At 40.5% G+C, this 18,634-nt stretch overlaps 1 protein-coding gene across 1 annotated transcript in view; it reads right to left on the bottom strand.

Annotated features, from left to right (window-relative positions):
- Nucleotides 1-5,739: 5,739 nt before the first annotated feature.
- Nucleotides 5,740-18,634, bottom strand: part of LOC311143172 (septin-2B-like) — a gene marked incomplete at both ends in the record, with an annotated part of 43,707 nt that continues 30,812 nt past the window's right edge. Inside the window, 6 exons of the mRNA XM_084178957.1 lie at nt 5,740-5,769; nt 5,953-6,098; nt 6,242-6,338; nt 17,745-17,846; nt 18,256-18,373; nt 18,464-18,598. Of these exons, the coding sequence (XP_084035083.1) occupies nt 5,740-5,769; nt 5,953-6,098; nt 6,242-6,338; nt 17,745-17,846; nt 18,256-18,373; nt 18,464-18,598 (628 nt within the window). The remainder of the gene's footprint in view (nt 5,770-5,952; nt 6,099-6,241; nt 6,339-17,744; nt 17,847-18,255; nt 18,374-18,463; nt 18,599-18,634) is intronic.

Below are 18,634 nucleotides of genomic sequence, written 5' to 3'. Positions count from 1 at the left end.
CCATCTTTCTAGAGCTCTGACTTTCCGACCTGACGTCATGATTTGATCGTTTCTTTCCGAGTTCCCAGTTGTCTTAAACACCATTAGTCAATGCTTATGAACTGAATATTGTATGTGAATTTCCATATGACACTAACAAAAGGGTTGAATTGTTCAGCAACACGTGCAGTAAATACTAACATGGCTTTTGTGATGAAAGGTACATAATGCTTTTATTGTCATATCCCTATCAGGCCACTGCATGCTGTGACATGAGCCTGGATGGTGACATCTTCAAGCTGCCTGACTGAAGACTGTGGCCTTCAGTGGTGCTGGAAGCAAGTGCCTTACCTGGGAGTACAAAAACACTCCGTCTAGCAGCCATTCTGTCAACATGTATTGTATGTAACCACTCAAATTCATACAAACTGCTACAGACGCAATCACTGACTTATATTCACTTTGTCTACTTGTCCCATTCTTCAATCTTGTCTGGGATATATATTTTAGTTGACACACCTGTGTGATGTCTGATATACATGAATAAACATTTATTCACCCTGGACATGAGACTTGCATTTACTTTAGACCTTTTGAATCATAAGCTCCAAGTGTTGTCTTTGTGTTTAAGTTACCACAAAAGTTAGTGTGAAGACCAATGTGACAAATATGCTATGAAAAAGTTATTGTTTTGTAATCTAACAAAAAATACAAAACTTTATTGCATTTGTGGGAGAGACAGAATTCGCCATCAGAGTAAGAGTGCTGATCTAGGATCAGGTCCACTCTGGCCATATAATACTCGTATTCGTTATGATCTTATCTTTAGCAAATTATTAGTCTGGATTGTTCTCTTTGGTCAAAGTGGACCATGTACATTAAATGAAATATGATTAGTAGAACCTAATATAGGATACTTGTATCAGCTGTTATTGAGATGAACTTCATGATGATGAGCTGCTAAATGTGCTCCAGTAAAGTTGCCCTCCAGTGGCCAGCACTCCTCCAGCCAGTCAGACAGGCAAAGACACACACACACACAGTCTGAGAGCTGGGCAACTCCATTGGTGGAGTTCGTTTTGCATGGACCGGTGTCCCGGTTAGGAGGAGATTTCACTTCAGGACTCATGGAATGGTAAAAAAAAAATAAAACTCTTCTCACCCGGGGCGCCGGGCCATGCAAAACGAACTCCACCATTGTTATGAACGTTCTCAAACCCGAATGTCGTGATAGATAGAGGCTAACGACTGTTTCGGTTAAATGGTCTGGAAATATGGTGACATTGCTAAAGTAGGCAGATGTTTAGTAGGAAACAACGTTGCCATCATTATCATGTCGAAAGGATGGCAATGTTGTCATTAGCTAACAAAAGTTCGTCAAAAATAGCTAGCAATCCTAACGGTAGCTAGATAAAATCCGAGTTGGTCTCCCCCCAATCTTAGCTAACATTATACTGCATCTAAAGTAAATCTGGTGACATCAAAATGATGACTAAAGGTTTCCCTACTAATTATTTGAGTCCTTTTGCAATGTCGTATTTCCAAGCCACTGTAATGCACTTCTGATTAAATCAGCGCTCATCGAATATGCCCGAGCAGTCAGTCGGACATGCTTCTCAGATAGGGGTTTACTTGTTCTTGAGAACAGCTATTGCTAGCTACCATAGTGTTCCCCGCTAGAGTACCAAATTACAGTGCATCATTCTGATATAGCTAACTAGTTGGCTGTGCTGGAAAATATATAATCATGTTAGCTAATTGTTTCAACGCAGCTTCCAACTGTGAAATTACAAGACAAAAAGGACACTTACCAAAACTGTTCCTCTGTGTCCTCTTAGTTGTAAAGGCAGGAAAAATATTAAAATTATTGGAAAAATATTCCTATGTCTAATTATTTTAGATTCTCAAAATAAAATCTAAAACAATAATGGTTGCATTCTTGTTAATCTGTTTTTAGTTTTTTATGAATAAGCTTTTCATCATATCACCCATTTGCACAAATACTTACTTGCCAGCTTGCAATACAATATTTCAACCACTAGCAGATGTGCATATACATGTTCTAAAGTTGTTCTTCTTTTTTTTAGGGGGTAGATCAGCTTTAATATTGCAGATAGATTGTAACTTCCATCAATGTAATTGTATGCATCACTTCCAATCCCCCATATGTTTTTTTCTCTCTCGCCTATATATATATATATATATATATATATATATATATATATATATATATATATATATATATATATATATATATATATATACATATACACACACACACACACACACACACACATACGTATACAGTTGAAGTCAGGAAGTTAACATACCCTTAGGTTGGAGTCATTAAAACTAGTTTTTCAACAACTCCACAAATGTCTTGTTAACAAACTATAGGTTTTGGCAAGTCGGTTAGGACATCTACTTTGTGCATGACACAAGTAATTTTTCCAACAATTGTTGACAGACTGATTATTTCACTGTATCACAATTCCAGTGGGTCAGATGTTTACATACACTAAGTTGAAGGTGCCTTTAAACAGCTTGGAAAATTCCAGAAAATGATGTCATGGCTTTAGAAGCTTCTGATAGGCTAATTGACATCATTTGAGTGAATTGGAGGTGTACCTGTGGATGTATTTCAAGGCCTACCTTCAAACTCAGTGCCTCTTTGCTTGACATTATGGGAAAATCAAAAGAAATCAGCCAAGACCTCAGAAAAAAAATGGTAGACCTCCACAAGTCTGGTTCATCCTTGGGAGCAATTTCCAAACGCCTGAAGGTACCACGTTCATCTGTACAAACAATAGTACGCAAGTATAAACACCATGGGACCACGCAGCCGTCATACCGCTCAGGAAGGAGACGCGTTCTGTCTCCTAGAGATGAACGTACTTTGGTGCGAAAAGTGCAAATCAATCCCAGAACAACAGCAAAGGACCTTGTGAAGATGAATGGAGGAAACGGGTACAAAACTATCTACATCCACAGTAAAACGAGTCCTATATCGACATAACCTGAAAGGCCGCTCAGCAAGGAAGAAGCCACTGCTCCAAAACCGGCATAAAAAAAACAGACTACGGTTTGCAACTGCACATGGGGACAAAGATCGTACTTTTTTGAGAAATGTCCACTGGTCTGATGAAACAAAAATAGAACTGTTTGGCCATAATGACCATCGTTATGTTTGGAGGAAAAAGGGGGACGCTTGCAAGCCAAAGAACACCATCCCAGCCGTGAAGCACGGGGGTGGCAGCATCATGCTGTGGGGGTGCTTTGCTGCAGGAGGGACTGGTGCACTTCACAAAATAGATGGCATCATGAGGAAGGAAAATTATGTGGATATATTGAAGTAACATCTCAAGACATCAGTCAGGAAGTTAAAGCTTGGTCGCAAATGGGTCTTCCGAATGGACAATGACCCCAAGCATACTTCCAAAGTTGTGGCAAAATGTCAAGGTATTGGAGTGGCCATCACAAAGCCCTGACCTCAATCCTATAGAACATTTGTGGGCAGAACTGAAAAAGCGTGTGTGAGCAAGGAGGCCTACAAACCTGACTCAGTTACACCAGCTCTGTCAGGAGGAATGGGACAAAATTCACCCAACTTATTGTGGGAAGCTTGTGGAAGGCTACCCAAAACGTTTGACCCAAGTTAAACAATTTAAAGGCAATACTACCAAATACTAATCGAGTGTATGTAAACTTCTGACCCACTGGGAATGTGATGAAAGAAATAAAAGCTGAAATATATCATTCTCTCTACTATTATTCTGACATTTCACATTCTTAAAATAAAGTGGTGATCCTAACTGACCTAAGACAGGGAAGTTTTACTAGGATTAAAATGTCAGGAATTGTGAACAACTGAGTGTAAATGTATTTGGCTAAGGTGTATGTAAACTTCCGACTTCAACTGTATACACATACATTTCATTTTTTAAAATATATTTCCCTTTATTACTTTCCAACCCCACCACCCCTTCCCTAATTGGAGTAAACTAGTGAACAACAATGCTTAGGCCTCTACTTCCATCTTATACATACTATATACATTTTATGGACACAGTCAATTTTACAATAATTATATTTTGTTTGTTTTTACTCCTGAACATCCTCTACCCTCAACCTCTTCGATCATTTTCATGATGTCCATCCAGTTTGCTTCTATATGCCACATCTTTCTAACTGTGCTCTTTCACAAAAGCTCTCAACCTATAACCTATATACTTATGGACACAGTATGCTTACATTATTTGTTATCTTGTTGTTATTAGTCTCATCCTTCAACTCCATTCAACACCACCCATCTATCTCTTAACACCATCCATATTGGATTTCTATTTGCCACATATTTTCAACTGTACTGTGATGTTTTACAAAAGTTCTGAACCTTTCTATTCTCATTGTTTCTACAGATTGTAAATGGAAAATAAACATTTTTGCTAAAAGTATTATTATATTATTGATCGATTGACTATGACTTTTCAGATCACCCAGTAATGCTATCTGCAGGGTTAGCTCCACGTAAATATTGCAATCCTTTAGCCATTCCTGGACCTGTGTCCAAAAACAAGCTACAAATGGACAGTACCAAAACAAATGATCTATTGATTCTGTCTCTTCGCAGCAAAATCTGCAGAGCTGGGAAGATTGTATCCCCCATATAAATAACATTCTATTGGTAGCAATAATTTTATATAATAATAATATATATATATATATATATATATATATATATATATATATAATAATAATAATACGTTTTGAATCCGGCGTCGTTTTGCGTATCAGTTCATAAACAGTATGCCATGGGATCGGTACGTCAAAAATCTCTTCCCAACTATTTTGCAATCTATATGGGACGGCTGTCAATCCTTTGGTCCTTAAATGAAACTGGTATACTTTGTTATTTATCACAGTTTTCTTTAACCAATTATGTTCTTTAATGCAAGGCCGACAGACAAGTTCCTTACATTTTCCCCCTTCCACTTTCCTCTTCCATTTTTGCGGTAATGCTGCAATTATTTGGTTGTAATTTTGGGTAGAGCAGACATTTCCATATGTTTTTGTTAGCTGCATGTGCGACATAACTCCACCAGTCCTACCGATGATATCATTTACGAAGATAATACCTTTTTAAAACATTTTGTCAAAAAAAATAAGTTTTTTTTTAAATCAATTAGTATATTTGAGTTTAACCACAATATTTGTTGCATTATTTGTTCTGTCATTTCTGGAGGATTAAATTTAAATTGCAACCAACTTTCTATGGCTTGTTTTACAAATTGTGATATTTGGGAGATTATTTCCTTTTCAAATAACTGAAAGTGTGAGGTTGTAATCTGAATAAAGGGAAAATAATCTCCCATGGTCTAAAGTTTGCTGGGAGGTGAGCACATTCTCAGGCATAGCCGCAGGAAGTAGGGGTGCCGAGGGTGCTGGAGCACCCCCTGATAAATCAAAATAATATATATATAATGTTTGTAAAAAAAATTGTGAACTGGCCTTTATTATTCCTGTATGAGCAGAGAAAAATACTTGTCAGCACCCACTGTGTGTATGAAATGCTCCTTGTTCTCTTAAGTAAAGCATTTTGTCTTGTCATCACAATAGAATGAGAAAGACTGAAAACTAACACAGTATACTGTCCATACAGTATCAAAAAGGGAAACAGATACTACATTTAGCTTGTGACTTTATTCCAGTAGTGGTGAAAGCACTGTATCATCTTTTGTTTTACACCAAAGGCCTCCTGGATTAGATTGTGGTGTGGCAGAAGTCATAATCCTAAAAGAGAATGAAGTTAATGGAGATGTGACTTATTCATTGGCAATAAAGTATTATTATATTCAATGAATAACTTACATTCACATATTTAATATGATGAATATTATTTCATCAACCAACAAAAAATTGACCAAAATCATACGCACAAGGACAATTCTCTATTTCGTGTATGTGTGTCCCTACCACGTCAGTGTGTTGGCTCCTGCACAGCAACTGTGCTCTGTAACTCTCGTAGTGTGTGTCATGGGTCATGTCCTTCAGGTCCTGCATATGAGTCCTCACCAACATGTTCCTCAGGTGGACAAAGTCACTGTGATACGGGTTCTCCACTGACAGCACAACAAGACACAACAGTGAACTGCAATACATTTAAATGGAGTGTACAGTACACTTATCTGAAGTTCACTTATAAGGTGTGTGAGTCTGTGCATGTTCGTGTGTGTGTGTCTGTATGTGTGTGTTTGTTCTGCACCTTCCACCACGCCCCACGGGTAGAGACGGGCGCGGATCCACCGACCATTAACATCCACCATCATGTTACTGCCGATCACTGCAAACGGAACACTCCTCTGACAAAGAGAATGAGAGACAGAAACTTCTAGAACACACATCCTCATTTAGCAACAGGGTAAATCCATTTGAATTCAGTCTCTTTGACAGCATCCCCTTTGATAAAAAAAACAAACATGGAAGAAGTGGTCAGAAAGGGACTTTTTGGACCTGAATGCCATAACATTTAGGAGATAAAGGTCCTCAAAGTTGACCCAGTTTGCATACCACACCACGAGACATCAATGTCTTCATTACTGGAAAAGATAAACGGTTGAGTTTGATATCATTTAAAAGCTTACAAACAGTGGTCAAACTATTTTATTATATCTTTATAAAAAATAAAAAATAAATAATTGTTAAACCTTTAATGTCAATTATCAAAAAATTTGTAAACTAAGATTTTTGTCATTCGCATATGTTGTAGTTTAGACCCTATTTCACATCTGAAGTTTTTCTACAGATGTGTTTAATAAAATATCAGAACTATCTAATCTCCCTGACAACATATTGGCTACAGTTGTGGTCCCCTGTAGCTCAGCTGGTAGAGCACGGCGCTTGTAACGCCAAGGTAGTGGTTTCGATCCCCGGGACCACCCATACAAAGAAAAAATTTATGCACGCATGACTAAGTTGCTTTGGATAAAAGTGTCTGCTAAATGGCATATTATTTATTATTATTATCTAGAGAGCCTCTACATGAACATCTCTCATGAAAAAGGCCTAGATGCACTGGGATATTACCTACAGGACCGTGACAGAGAAATGTCACCACCTAGTGAATTCATCTGTTAATTGGCTTCTCTAGTTCTCAAGCTCAACTACTTTGCCTTTGAAAAACGCTTTTTCCTTCAAGTTAGTGGAGTTGCTATGGGCTCCACCGTTGCCCCTAATTATGCTAATGTTTATGTGGGCTATTTTGAGCAAAAGTTTATCTGTGATGAGACCAGGAACCCTTACTTCTCCAAGACTCTCCAATGGTTTAGGTATATTGCTGATATTCTATGTGTGTGGATTGGCACTGAACAAGAACTCCATGAATTCACTTCCTTTTTTTAACAGTATGAAGACTGACCTGAAGTTCTCTATTGAATATGACCATAAGTGGGTCCATTTCTAATGGGGAACTTATCACCACTCTATATCAGAAAGAGACTGACTGAAACACTTTTCTCCTTGCAAGTAGCGCTCAACCTAGTGCCCAAGAGCCCGTTCTATAGGCTCAGACGTGTGTGTCATTCAACGTTTTCTGGACAGGGGTTACTCCACCCGTGTTTGGAAGAGGCATACCAAATTGCGCTCCCTAAACCTCAACAGGATACAAAAAAAAAAGTCTTAAAACTTCTAAGGAGTTGTTTGTTACTTGCATTACTACATTCACTGGCATACGCTCAACTCAGACCCGGCGCTCAGCCAGGAATTCAAGGACCCCCCCTTATTCGTCTACAAATGGGCCCCCAATTTTCACAGTAAAGTAGTCCATGCCAGCCTCAACACCGGTTCTAAACAAACCCTCCTTACTCCCCTGAGAGATGGAAACTACCCCTGTGGCAATTGAGCTCAGTGCAACACAACAAAAATCTCTGAGTTCCGACACACTAGGTCTGAAAAAAGATAGTGTTAAAGGCGTGATCACATTCAATACAAAACATGTGATTTACATCCTACGCTGTGTTTGTGACAACATGTACATGGGCAAGACATCCAGAACCTTGAAATAGAGAATAAGTGAACATAAGAGTTCTATAAGACACCAGGATGAAAATGACTCTGTTCCTTGTCACTTTGTCTAGTGCTCTCACAGTGTGTCTGTTGCTTGTCACTTTGTCCAGTGCTATCTCAGTGTGTCTGTTGCTTGTCACTTTGTCCAGTGCTCTCACAGTGTGTCTGTTGCTTGTCACTTTGTCCAGTGCTCTCACAGTGTGTCTGTTGCTTGTCACTTTGTCCAGTGCTCTCTCAGTGTGTCTGTTGCTTGTCACTTTGTCCAGTTCTCACAGTGTGTCTGTTGCTTGTCACTTTGTCCAGTGCTCTCTCAGTGTGTCTGTTGCTTGTCACTTTGTCCAGTGCTCTCACAGTGTGTCTGTTGCTTGTCACTTTGTCCAGTGCTCTCACAGTGTCTTCTCTACAATTCCAGGGCATTGAGAAGGTGGAAGTGTCACCAAGAGGAGGAGACGGCTGTAAACTCTGCCAGAGAGAACTCTTCTGGATTCATACTTTAGGCACCCTACAGCCACTCGGGAGACCACTGCGCCATTGTCTCCCGAGTGGCGCAGTGGTCTAAGGCTAGCTGTGCCACTAGAGATCCTGGTTCGAATCCAGGCTCTGTCGTAGCTGGCCGTGACCGGGAGACCCATGGGGCGGCGCATAATTGGCCCTGCGTCGTCCAGGGTAGGGGAGGGAATGGCCGGCAGGGATGTAGCTCAGTTGGTAGAGCATGGCGTTTGCAACGCCAGGGTTGTGGGGTCAATTCCCAAGGGTGGCTAGTATGAAAAATAAAATAATGTATGCACTCACTAACTGTAAGTCGCTCTGGATAAGAGCGTCTGCTAAATGACTAAAATGTAATGTAAAAAAATTAGGACTTAATTAAGATTTTTATATGAGGGTCATGTTTTAATTCCTATTGTAAACATCTTAGCTTCACACACACACACACACCCTCCCTGGTGTTAGGATGTCCTGTACTCATGACGGCCCTAGTGGCCCGATACTTCCTCGAAAGGTTACTTTAACCTTTATCTAGTTATTTTCTAGATTTCTAGATTTGACCAAAAGTATGTGGACACCTGCATCTCATTCCAAATTCATGGGCATTAATATGGAGTTGGTCCCCCCTTTGCTGCTATAACAGCCTCCACTCTTCTGGGAAGGCTTTCCACTAGATGTTGGAACATTGCTGTGGGGACTTGCTTCCATTCAGCCACAAGAGCATTAGTGAGGTCGGGCACTGATGTTTGGCGAATAGGCCTGGCTTGCCGTCGGCGTTCCAATTCATCCCAAAGGTGTTAGATGGGGTTGAGGTCAGGGCTCTGTGCAGGCCGGTCAAGTTCTTCCACACCGATCTCGACAAACCATTTTTGTATGGACCTCGCTTTGTGCACGGGGGCATTGTCATGCTGAAACAGGAAAGGGCCTTCCCCAAACTGTTGCCACAAAGTTGGCAGCACAGAATTGTCAAGAATGTCATTGTATGCTGTAGCGTTAAGATTTCCCTTCACTGGAACTAAGGAGCCTGAACCATGAGAAACAGCCCCAGACCATTATTGCTCCTCCACCAAACTTTACAGTTGGCACTATGCATTGGGGCAGGTAGCGTTCTCCTGGCATCCGCCAAACCCAGATTTGTCCGTTGGACTGCCAGATGGTGAAGCGTGATTAATCACTCCAGAGAACGCGTTTCCACTGCTACACCACTCCAGCTGATGCTTGGCATTGCGCATGGTGATCTTAGGCTTGTGTGTGGCTGCTCGGCCATGGAAACCCATTTCATGAAGCTCCTGACTAACAGTTATTTTGCTGACGTTGCTTCCAGAGGCAGTTTGGAACTCGGTATCGAGTGTTACAACCGAGGACAGACAATTTTTACACGCTACGCGCTTCAGCACTCGGCAGTCCCGTTCTGTGAGTTTGTGTGGCCTACCACTTCACGGGTGAGCCGTTGTTGCTCCTAGATGTTTCCACTTCTCAATAACAGCACTTACAGTTGACCGGGGCAGCTCTAGCAGGGCAGAAATTTGACCAACTGACTTGTTGGAATGGTGGCATCCAATGACAGTGCCACGTTGAAAGTCACTGAGCTCTTCAGTAAGTCCATTCTACTGCCAATGTTTGTCTATGGAGATTGCATGGTTGTGTGGTCGATTTTATACACCTGTCAGCAGCAACAGGTGTGGCTGAAATAGCCGAATCCACTAATTTGAAGGAGTGTCCACATACTGATGTATATATACAGTGAGGGAAAAAAGTATTTGATCCCCTGCTGATTTTGTACGTTTGCCCACTGACAAAGAAATGATCAGTCTATAATTGTAATGGTAGGTTTATTTGAACGGTGAGAGACAGAATAACAACAAAAAAATCCAGAAAAACGCATGTCAAAAATGTTATAAATTGATTTGCATTTTAGGGAAATAAGTATTTGACCCCCTCTCAATCAGAAAGATTTCTGGCTCCCAGGTGTCTTTTATACAGGTAACGAGCTGAGATTAGGAGCACACTCTTAAAGGGAGTGCTCCTAATCTCAGCTTGTTACCTGTATAAAAGACACCTGTCCACAGAAGCAATCAATCAATCAGATTCCAAACTCTCCACCATGGCCAAGACCAAAGAGCTCTCCAAGGATGTCAGGGACAAGATTGTAGACCTACACAAGGCTGGAATGGGCTACAAGACCATCGCCAAGCAGCTTGGTGAGAAGGTGACAACAGTTGGTGCGATTATTCGCAAATGGAAGAAACACAAAATAACTGTCAATCTCCCTCGGCCTGGGGCTCCATGCAAGATCTCACCTCATGGAGTTGCAATGATCATGAGAACGGTGAGGAATCAGCCCAGAACTACACGGGAGGATCTTGTCAATGATCTCAAGGCAGCTGGGACCATAGTCACCAAGAAAACAATTGGTAACACACTACGCCGTGAAGGACTGAAATCCTGCAGCGCCCGCAAGGTCCCCCTGCTCAAGAAAGCACATATACAGGCCCGTCTGAAGTTTGCCAATGAATATCTGAATGATTCAGAGGAGAACTGGGTGAAAGTGTTGTGGTCAGATGAGACCAAAATCGAGCTCTTTGGCATCAATTCAATTTGCCGTGTTTGGAGGAGGAGGAATGCTGCCTATGACCCCAAGAACACCATCCACACCGTCAAACATGGAGGTGGAAACATTATGCTTTGGGGGTGTTTTTCTGCTAAGGGGACAGGACAACTTCACCGCATCAAAGGGACGATGGACGGTGCCATGTACCGTCAAATCTTGGGTGAGAACCTCCTTCTCTCAGCCAGGGCATTGAAAATGGGTCGTGGATGGGTATTCCAGCATGACAATGACCCAAAACACACGGCCAAAGCAACAAAGGAGTGGCTCAAGAAGAAGCACATTAAGGTCCTGGAGTGGCCTAGCCAGTCTCCAGACCTTAATCCCATAGAAAATCTGTGGAGGGAGCTGAAGGTTCGAGTTGCCAAACGTCAGCCTCGAAACCTTAATGACTTGGAGAAGATCTACAAAGAGGAGTGGGACAAAATCCCTCCTGAGATGTGTGCAAACCTGGTGGCCAACTACAAGAAACGTCTGACCTCTGTGATTGCCAACAAGGGTTTTGCCACCAAATACTAAGTCATGTTTTGCAGAGGGGTCAAATACTTATTTCCCTCATTAAAATGCAAATCTATTTATAACATAAAATTATAGACTGATCTTTGTCAGTGGGCAAACGTACAAAATCAGCAGGGGATCAAATACTTTTTTCCCTCACTGTACATATATTCTGGCTTGAAATATACTTATTTATTTTACCATACTAGAAGTTATTGATTACTTTACATGTATAAGAAATGTATATGTTGGGGGTCAATGAAGGGTGGATAGGAATTTGGTGTATGGAAAGTTCCTGAGTGAGACAAGGGGAAGTGCAGAAAGTTCATATTCTGTTCAAACATGTTATTGCTGAATATTAATATTTCTAAGGAAGGAGGATTAAGTCAACAGTTGAAGAGAGAAGATACTGCTGGGAGTGGGGCCATGGGGGTCCATCCCGAAGACCATCTGGCTACAGTCCTATCCCATACACACACTTCCACGCCGATGAGGGTCCTAGACTTCGGCATGGCCATGACAATACCAGTTAGAGGAACAGATTGAGTTTCTGCCTAACAACAGAGAAGGATTGTTTATCTTACACATACAAGGAGGTGACTGCCTAGTCGGTATAAATATGTGCTTTTGTGACTTGTATGTTGTGTTTGCAGCTGAAGCACCCTGTGGGTTGAATAAACTTGGTTTGAGCTTTTTCTAGTCGTCCGTTTGAGTTTTTACTCTGTTTGTTCAGAACCTAACAATATATACATGCACACACACTCCGGACTCTGACATTGCTCGTCCTAATATTTCTTAATTACATTACTTTACTTTTTACATGTGTGTATTGTTGTGTATTGTTAGATATTACTGCAGTGTTGGAACTAGGAACACAAGCATTTCGCTACACCCGCAATAACATCTGCTAAATATGTGTATGCGACCAATAAAATGTGATTTGATATTTGAATATGAAAGAAATCAGAGATTACAAGTTTTTAGATAATTGACGTTAAAGGTAAAACATATATATGTTTTTAAGAAATTATAAAAGAGTTTGACAACCCTGTTAGGAAGCTTTTAAATTATTTAAATCTCAACCATTTATCTTTTCCAATGATGAAGACATGGATGTCTCATTGTATGGTGGGGGATACAAAATGGGTCAATTTGAGCATCTTTATCTCTTGAATGTTTTGGCATTCAGGTCCAAAAAGTCCCTTTCTGAGCACTTCTATAATGGACAAATATGAATGGAAGGTTTATTATTATTATATATATTTTTTAGGGGGAAGATCAGCTTTAATATTGCAGACAGATTGTAGCGTCCATCAATGTAATTGTCTGCATCACTTCCAATCCCCCATATATATTTTTTTACAAATAAATAAATAAATAAATAAATAAATAAATAAATAAATATATATATATACACACACAGTACCAGTCAAAAGTTTGGACACACCTACTCATTCAAGGGTTTTACTTTATTTTTTACTATTTTCTACATTGTAGAATAAAAGTAAAGACATCAAAACTATGAAATAACACAAAAAAGTGTTAAACAAAGCCAAATATATTTGAGATTCTTCAAAGTAGCCACCCTTTGTCTTGATAACAGCTTTGCACACTTTTGGCATTCTCTCAACCAGCTTCACCTGTGAATGCTTTTCCAATAGTCTTGAAGGAGTTCCCACATATGCTGAGCACTTGTTGGCTGCTTTTCCTTCACTCTGTGGTCCAACTCATCCCAAACCATCTCAATTGGGTTGAGGTCGGATGATTGTGGAGGCCAGGTCATCTGATGCAGGACTCCTTCTTAGTCAAATAGCCATTACACAGCCTGGAGGTGTGTTGGGTCATTGTCCTGTTGAAAAACAAATGATAGTCCCACTAAGCGCAAACCAGATGGGATGCTGTATCGCTGCAGAATGCTGTGGTAGCCATGCCTTGAATTCTAAATAAATCACAGACAATGTCACCAGCAAAGCACCCCCACACATCACAACTCCTCCTCCATGCTTCATGGTGGGAACCACACATGCGAAGATCATCCGTTCACCTACTCTGCATCTCACAAAGACGCGGCGGTTGGAACCAAAAATCAAACCAAAGGACAGATTTCCACCAGTCTAATGTCCATTGCTCGTGTTTCTTGGCCCAAGCAAATCTCCTCTTCTTATTGGTGTCCTTTAGTAGTGGTTTCTTTGCAGCAATTCAACCATGAGGCCTGATTCACGCAGTCTCCTCTGAACAGGTGATGTTGAGATGTGTCTGTTACTTGAACTCTGTGAAGCATTTATTTGGGCTGCTATTACTGAGGCTGGTAACTCTAATGAACTTATCCTCTGCAGCAGAGGTAACTCTGGGTCTTCCTTTCCTGTGGCGGTCCTCATGAGAGCCAGTTTTATCATAGCGCTTTATGGTTTTTGCGACTGCACTTGAAGAAACTTTCAAAGTTCTTGAAATTGTCCAGTTTGACTGACCTTCATGTCTTAAAGTAATGATGGAATGTCATTTCTCTTTGCTTATTTGAGTGTTCTTGCCATAATATGGACTTGGTCTTTTACCAAATAGGGCTATCTTCTGTATACCACCACTACCTTTTCACAACACAACTGATTGGCTCAAACGCATTAAGAAGGAAAGAAATTCCACAAATTAACGTTTAACAAGGCACAACTGTTAATTGAAATGAATTCCAGGTGACTACCTCATGAAGCTGGTTGAGAGAATGCCAAGAGTGTGCAAAGCTGTCATCAAGGCAAAGGGTGGCTACTTTGAAGGCTACTTCAAATATAAAAAATATTTTGATTTGTTCAACACTTTTTTGGTTACTACATGATTCCATATGATTTATTTAATAGTTTTGATGTCTTCACTGTTATTCTACAATGTAGAAAATAGTACAAATAAAGGAAACCCTGGAATGAGTAGGTGTGTCCAAACTTTGACTGGTACTGTATGTATGTACAGTTGAAGTCGGAAGTTTACATACACCTTAGCCAAATACATTTAAACTCAGTTTTTCACAATTCCTGACATTTAATCCTAGTAACAATTCCCTGTCTTGGGTCAGTTAGCATCACCACTTTATTTTAAGAATGTGAAATGTCAGAATAATAGTAGAGAGAATGATTTATTTCAGCTTTTATTTCTTTCATCACATTCACAGTGGGTCAGAAGTTTACATACACTCAATTAGTATTTGGTAGCATTGCCTTTAAATTGTTTAACTTGGGTCAAACGTTTCAGGTAGCCTTCCACAATAAGTTGGGTGAATTTTGGCCCACTCCTCCTGACAGAGCTGGTGTAACTGAGTCTGGTTTGTAGGCCTCCTTGCTCGCACACGCTTTTCAGTTCTACCCACAAATGTTCTATAGGATTTATATAGGACTGCCACCCCCGTGCGGCAGCATCATGCTGTGGGGGTGCTTTGCTGCAGGAGGGACTGGTGCACTTCACAAAATAGATGGCATCATGAGGAAGGAAATTATGTTGATATATTGCAGCAACATCTCAAGACATCAGTCAGGAAGTTAAAGCTTGGTCGCAAATGGGTCTTCCAAATGGACAATGATCCTAAGCATACTTCCAAAGTTGTGGCAAAATAGCTTAAGGACAACAAAGTCAAGGTATTGGAGTGGCCATCACAAAGCCCTGACCTCAGTCCTATAGCAAATTTGTGGGCAGAACTGAAAAAATGTGTCCGAGCAAGGAGGCCTACAAACCTGACTCAGTTACACCAGCTCTGTCAGGAGGAATGGGACAAAATTCACCCAACTTATTGTGGGAAGCTTGTGGAATGCTACCCGAAACATTTGACCCAAGTTACACAATTTAAAGGCAATGCTACCAAATACTAATTGAGTGTATGTAAACTTCTGACCCATTGGGAATGTGATGAAAGAAATAAAAGCTGAAATAAATCATTCTCTCTACTATTATTCTGACATTTCACATTCTTAAAATAAAGTGATGATCCTAACTGACCTAAGACAGGGAAGTTTTACTAGGATTAAATGTCAGGAATTGTGAAAAACTGAGTTTAAATGTATTTGGCTAAGGTGTATGTAAACTTCCGACTTCAACTGTATACATATAAATACATACATATAAATACGTTTACAGTCGTGGTCAAAAGTTTTGAGAATGACACAGGTATTGGTCTTCAAAGTTTCCTGCGTCAGTGTTTTTTAAGATATTTTTGTCAGATGTTACTATGGTAACATGCACTCACACCTGCCTGCTGCCATTCCTGAGCAAGCTCTGCACTGGTGGTGCCCTGATCCCGCAGCTGAATCAACTTTAGGAGACGGTCCTGGCGCTTGCTGGACTTTCTTGGGCGCCCTGAAGCCTTCTTCACAACAATTGAACCTCTCTCCTTGAAGTTGTTAATGATCCGATAAATGGTTGATTTAGGTGCAATCTTACTAGCAGCAATATCCTTGCCTGTGAAGCCCTTTTTGTGCAAAGCAATGATGACGGCACGTGTTTCCTTGCAGGTAACCATGGTTAACAGAGGAAGAACAATGATTTCAAGCACCACCCTCCTAAAGCTTCCAGTCTGTTATTCTAACTCAATCAGCATGACAGAGTGATGTCCAGCCTTGTCCTTGTCAACACTCTCACCTGTGTTTATGAGAGAATCACTGACATGATGTCAGCTGGTCCTTTTGTGGCAGGGCTGAAATGCAGTGGAAATGTTTTTTGGGGGATTAAGTTCATTTTCATGGCAAAGAGGGACTTTGCAATTAATTGCAATTAATCTGATCACTCTTCATAACATTCTGGAGTATATGCAAATTGCCATCATAAAAACTGAGGCAGCAGACTTTGTGAAAATTAATATTTGTGTCATTCTCAAAACCTTTGACCAAGACTGTACATACATATCTTAAAAAAAAAAAAAAAAAAAAAATCTTTATTACTTTCTAACCCTACCACCCATCCCCTAATTGGAGTAAACTAGTGAACAACAACGCTTAGGCCTCTACTTCCAGCTTATACATACTATATACATTTTATGGACACAGTATGTTTTACATTAGCTATTTTGTTGTTATTAGTCCCAACCTTCAGCTCCATTCAACCCCTCCCATCTATCTCTTAACACCATCTATATTGGATTTCTATTTGCCATATATTTTTCAACTGTGCTGTGATGTTTCACAAAAGTTCTGAACCTTTCTATTTTCATTGTTTCTACAGATTGTAAATTGAAAATAAACATTTTTGCTAAAAGTATTATTATATTATTGGTCGATTGACTATGACTTTTCAGATCACCCAGTAGTGCTATCTGCAGGGTTAGCTCCAGGTAAATATTGCAATTATTTAGTCATTCCTGGACCTGTGACCAAAAACAAGCTACCTATGGACAGTACCAAAACAAATGATCTAATGATTCAGTCTCTTCGCAGCTGGGAAAGTTATATCCCTTATATTAATAACATTCTATTGGTTGCAAGAATTTTGTATAATAATTTAAATTGAACAATTCTACGTTTTGAATCCGGCGTCGTTTTGCATATCAGTTCATAAACCCTGTGCCATGGAATATGTACGTCAAAAATCTATATTTTGCAATCTATATGGGACGGCTGTCAATTTTTTGTTCCTTAAATTAAACTGGAATACTTTTTTATTTATCACAATTTTCTTGAACCAATTATGGTATTTAATGCAGGGCCAACAGACAAGTCCCTTACTTTCTCCTCCTTCCACTTCCCTCTATATTTTTTAAAGAAATTATAAAATAGTTTTACAACCTTGTTTGGAAGCTTTTCAATTATATCAATCTCAACCATTTATCTTTTCCAATGATGAAGACATGGATTGTATGGTGGGGGACGCAAAATGGGCCAACTTTGAGCACCTTTATCTCCTGAATGTTTTGGCATTCAGGTCCAAAAAGTCACTTTCTGAGCACTTTTACAATGGGCAAATATGTATGGAAGGTTTTCTTCAAATCAAAGGGGGTGCTGTCAAAAAGTGATTGAATTCAAATGGACCCAACATAATTTTGCTGACAAGCTGTTGTAGCTCTAGAGGAAATGACTGACTGACAGCCCCGTCATCCATAGATACAAACGTATTATTGTCATCATCATCATCCGTCTGTTTTCACCTTGAGCTCCATGTCCTGCCTCCTGAACTCCTCATCCTCATCAGAGTCACAGTCTGGGAACTGGTAGATTTTTAACCTGTACTTATCTATCTCACTTAGGATCTGTATTGGGGAGGGAGAGGGGGGAGGGAGGGGGAGAGTGAGGTAGAGAGACAAAAAGGGAGGGAGAATGCAAGGGAGAGGGGAGCGGGATGGGGGAAGGGGGGAAGAGATAGAGGGAGAGAGAGGGTGGGGAGAGAGGGGAGATAGAAGGCAAGAAAGGGGGAGGGAGAGTGGAAGCGAGAGAGAGGGGGAGAGGGGGGGCGAGGGTGAGAGGGGGGAGACAGAGGGGAATAGGAAGAGGGAGGGGGTTAAGCTGCACACACGTAAACCTCTGGCCTCTATTTTGGTGTGGAAATTTGTAATAAAAGGTAAAATATCTGCACAGTGAAATAGACAACTGGTGGGAAAGGTGATAGTTTTCCAGACCCTAGTTAGCGTGAGAGACATCATGTCACTCTCTCTTATTCACCCTGATCTTCTTCTTCTTGACCTCATCATAAGTGAGACCATCAGATTTGGCCACAACAGGGATGATGTTGACCTTGTCCTGCAGAGCCCTCATACACTCTACATCCAACGGCCGCAGACTGACGACACACACAGACACACAGTGTGTAACGTTTGTATAGGTTGAGTGTGTGTAGTATGAGTGTGTGTGTGTGTATGTAGTCTGGTACCCATGTCCGAAGGGAGAGATGAAGTAGAGGCAGCAGTGGACTCTGTTATCCTGGATGTTCTTTCTGTCCAGACCGATTTCATCCCTGCGGTACTGCTCAAACTGACAGTCAATGTAGTCTGACACACACTTATAGCTACAGCAGGACACACACACAAACACACGGGACAGA

Source organism: Coregonus lavaretus (genome assembly GCF_964263955.1).
Source record: "Coregonus lavaretus genome assembly, chromosome: 15".
In the NCBI taxonomy this organism is placed as follows: Eukaryota; Metazoa; Chordata; class Actinopteri; order Salmoniformes; family Salmonidae; genus Coregonus; species Coregonus lavaretus.
Note: the sequence above shows the minus strand (reverse complement) of the source record. Positions and strands in the feature narration are given on the sequence as shown.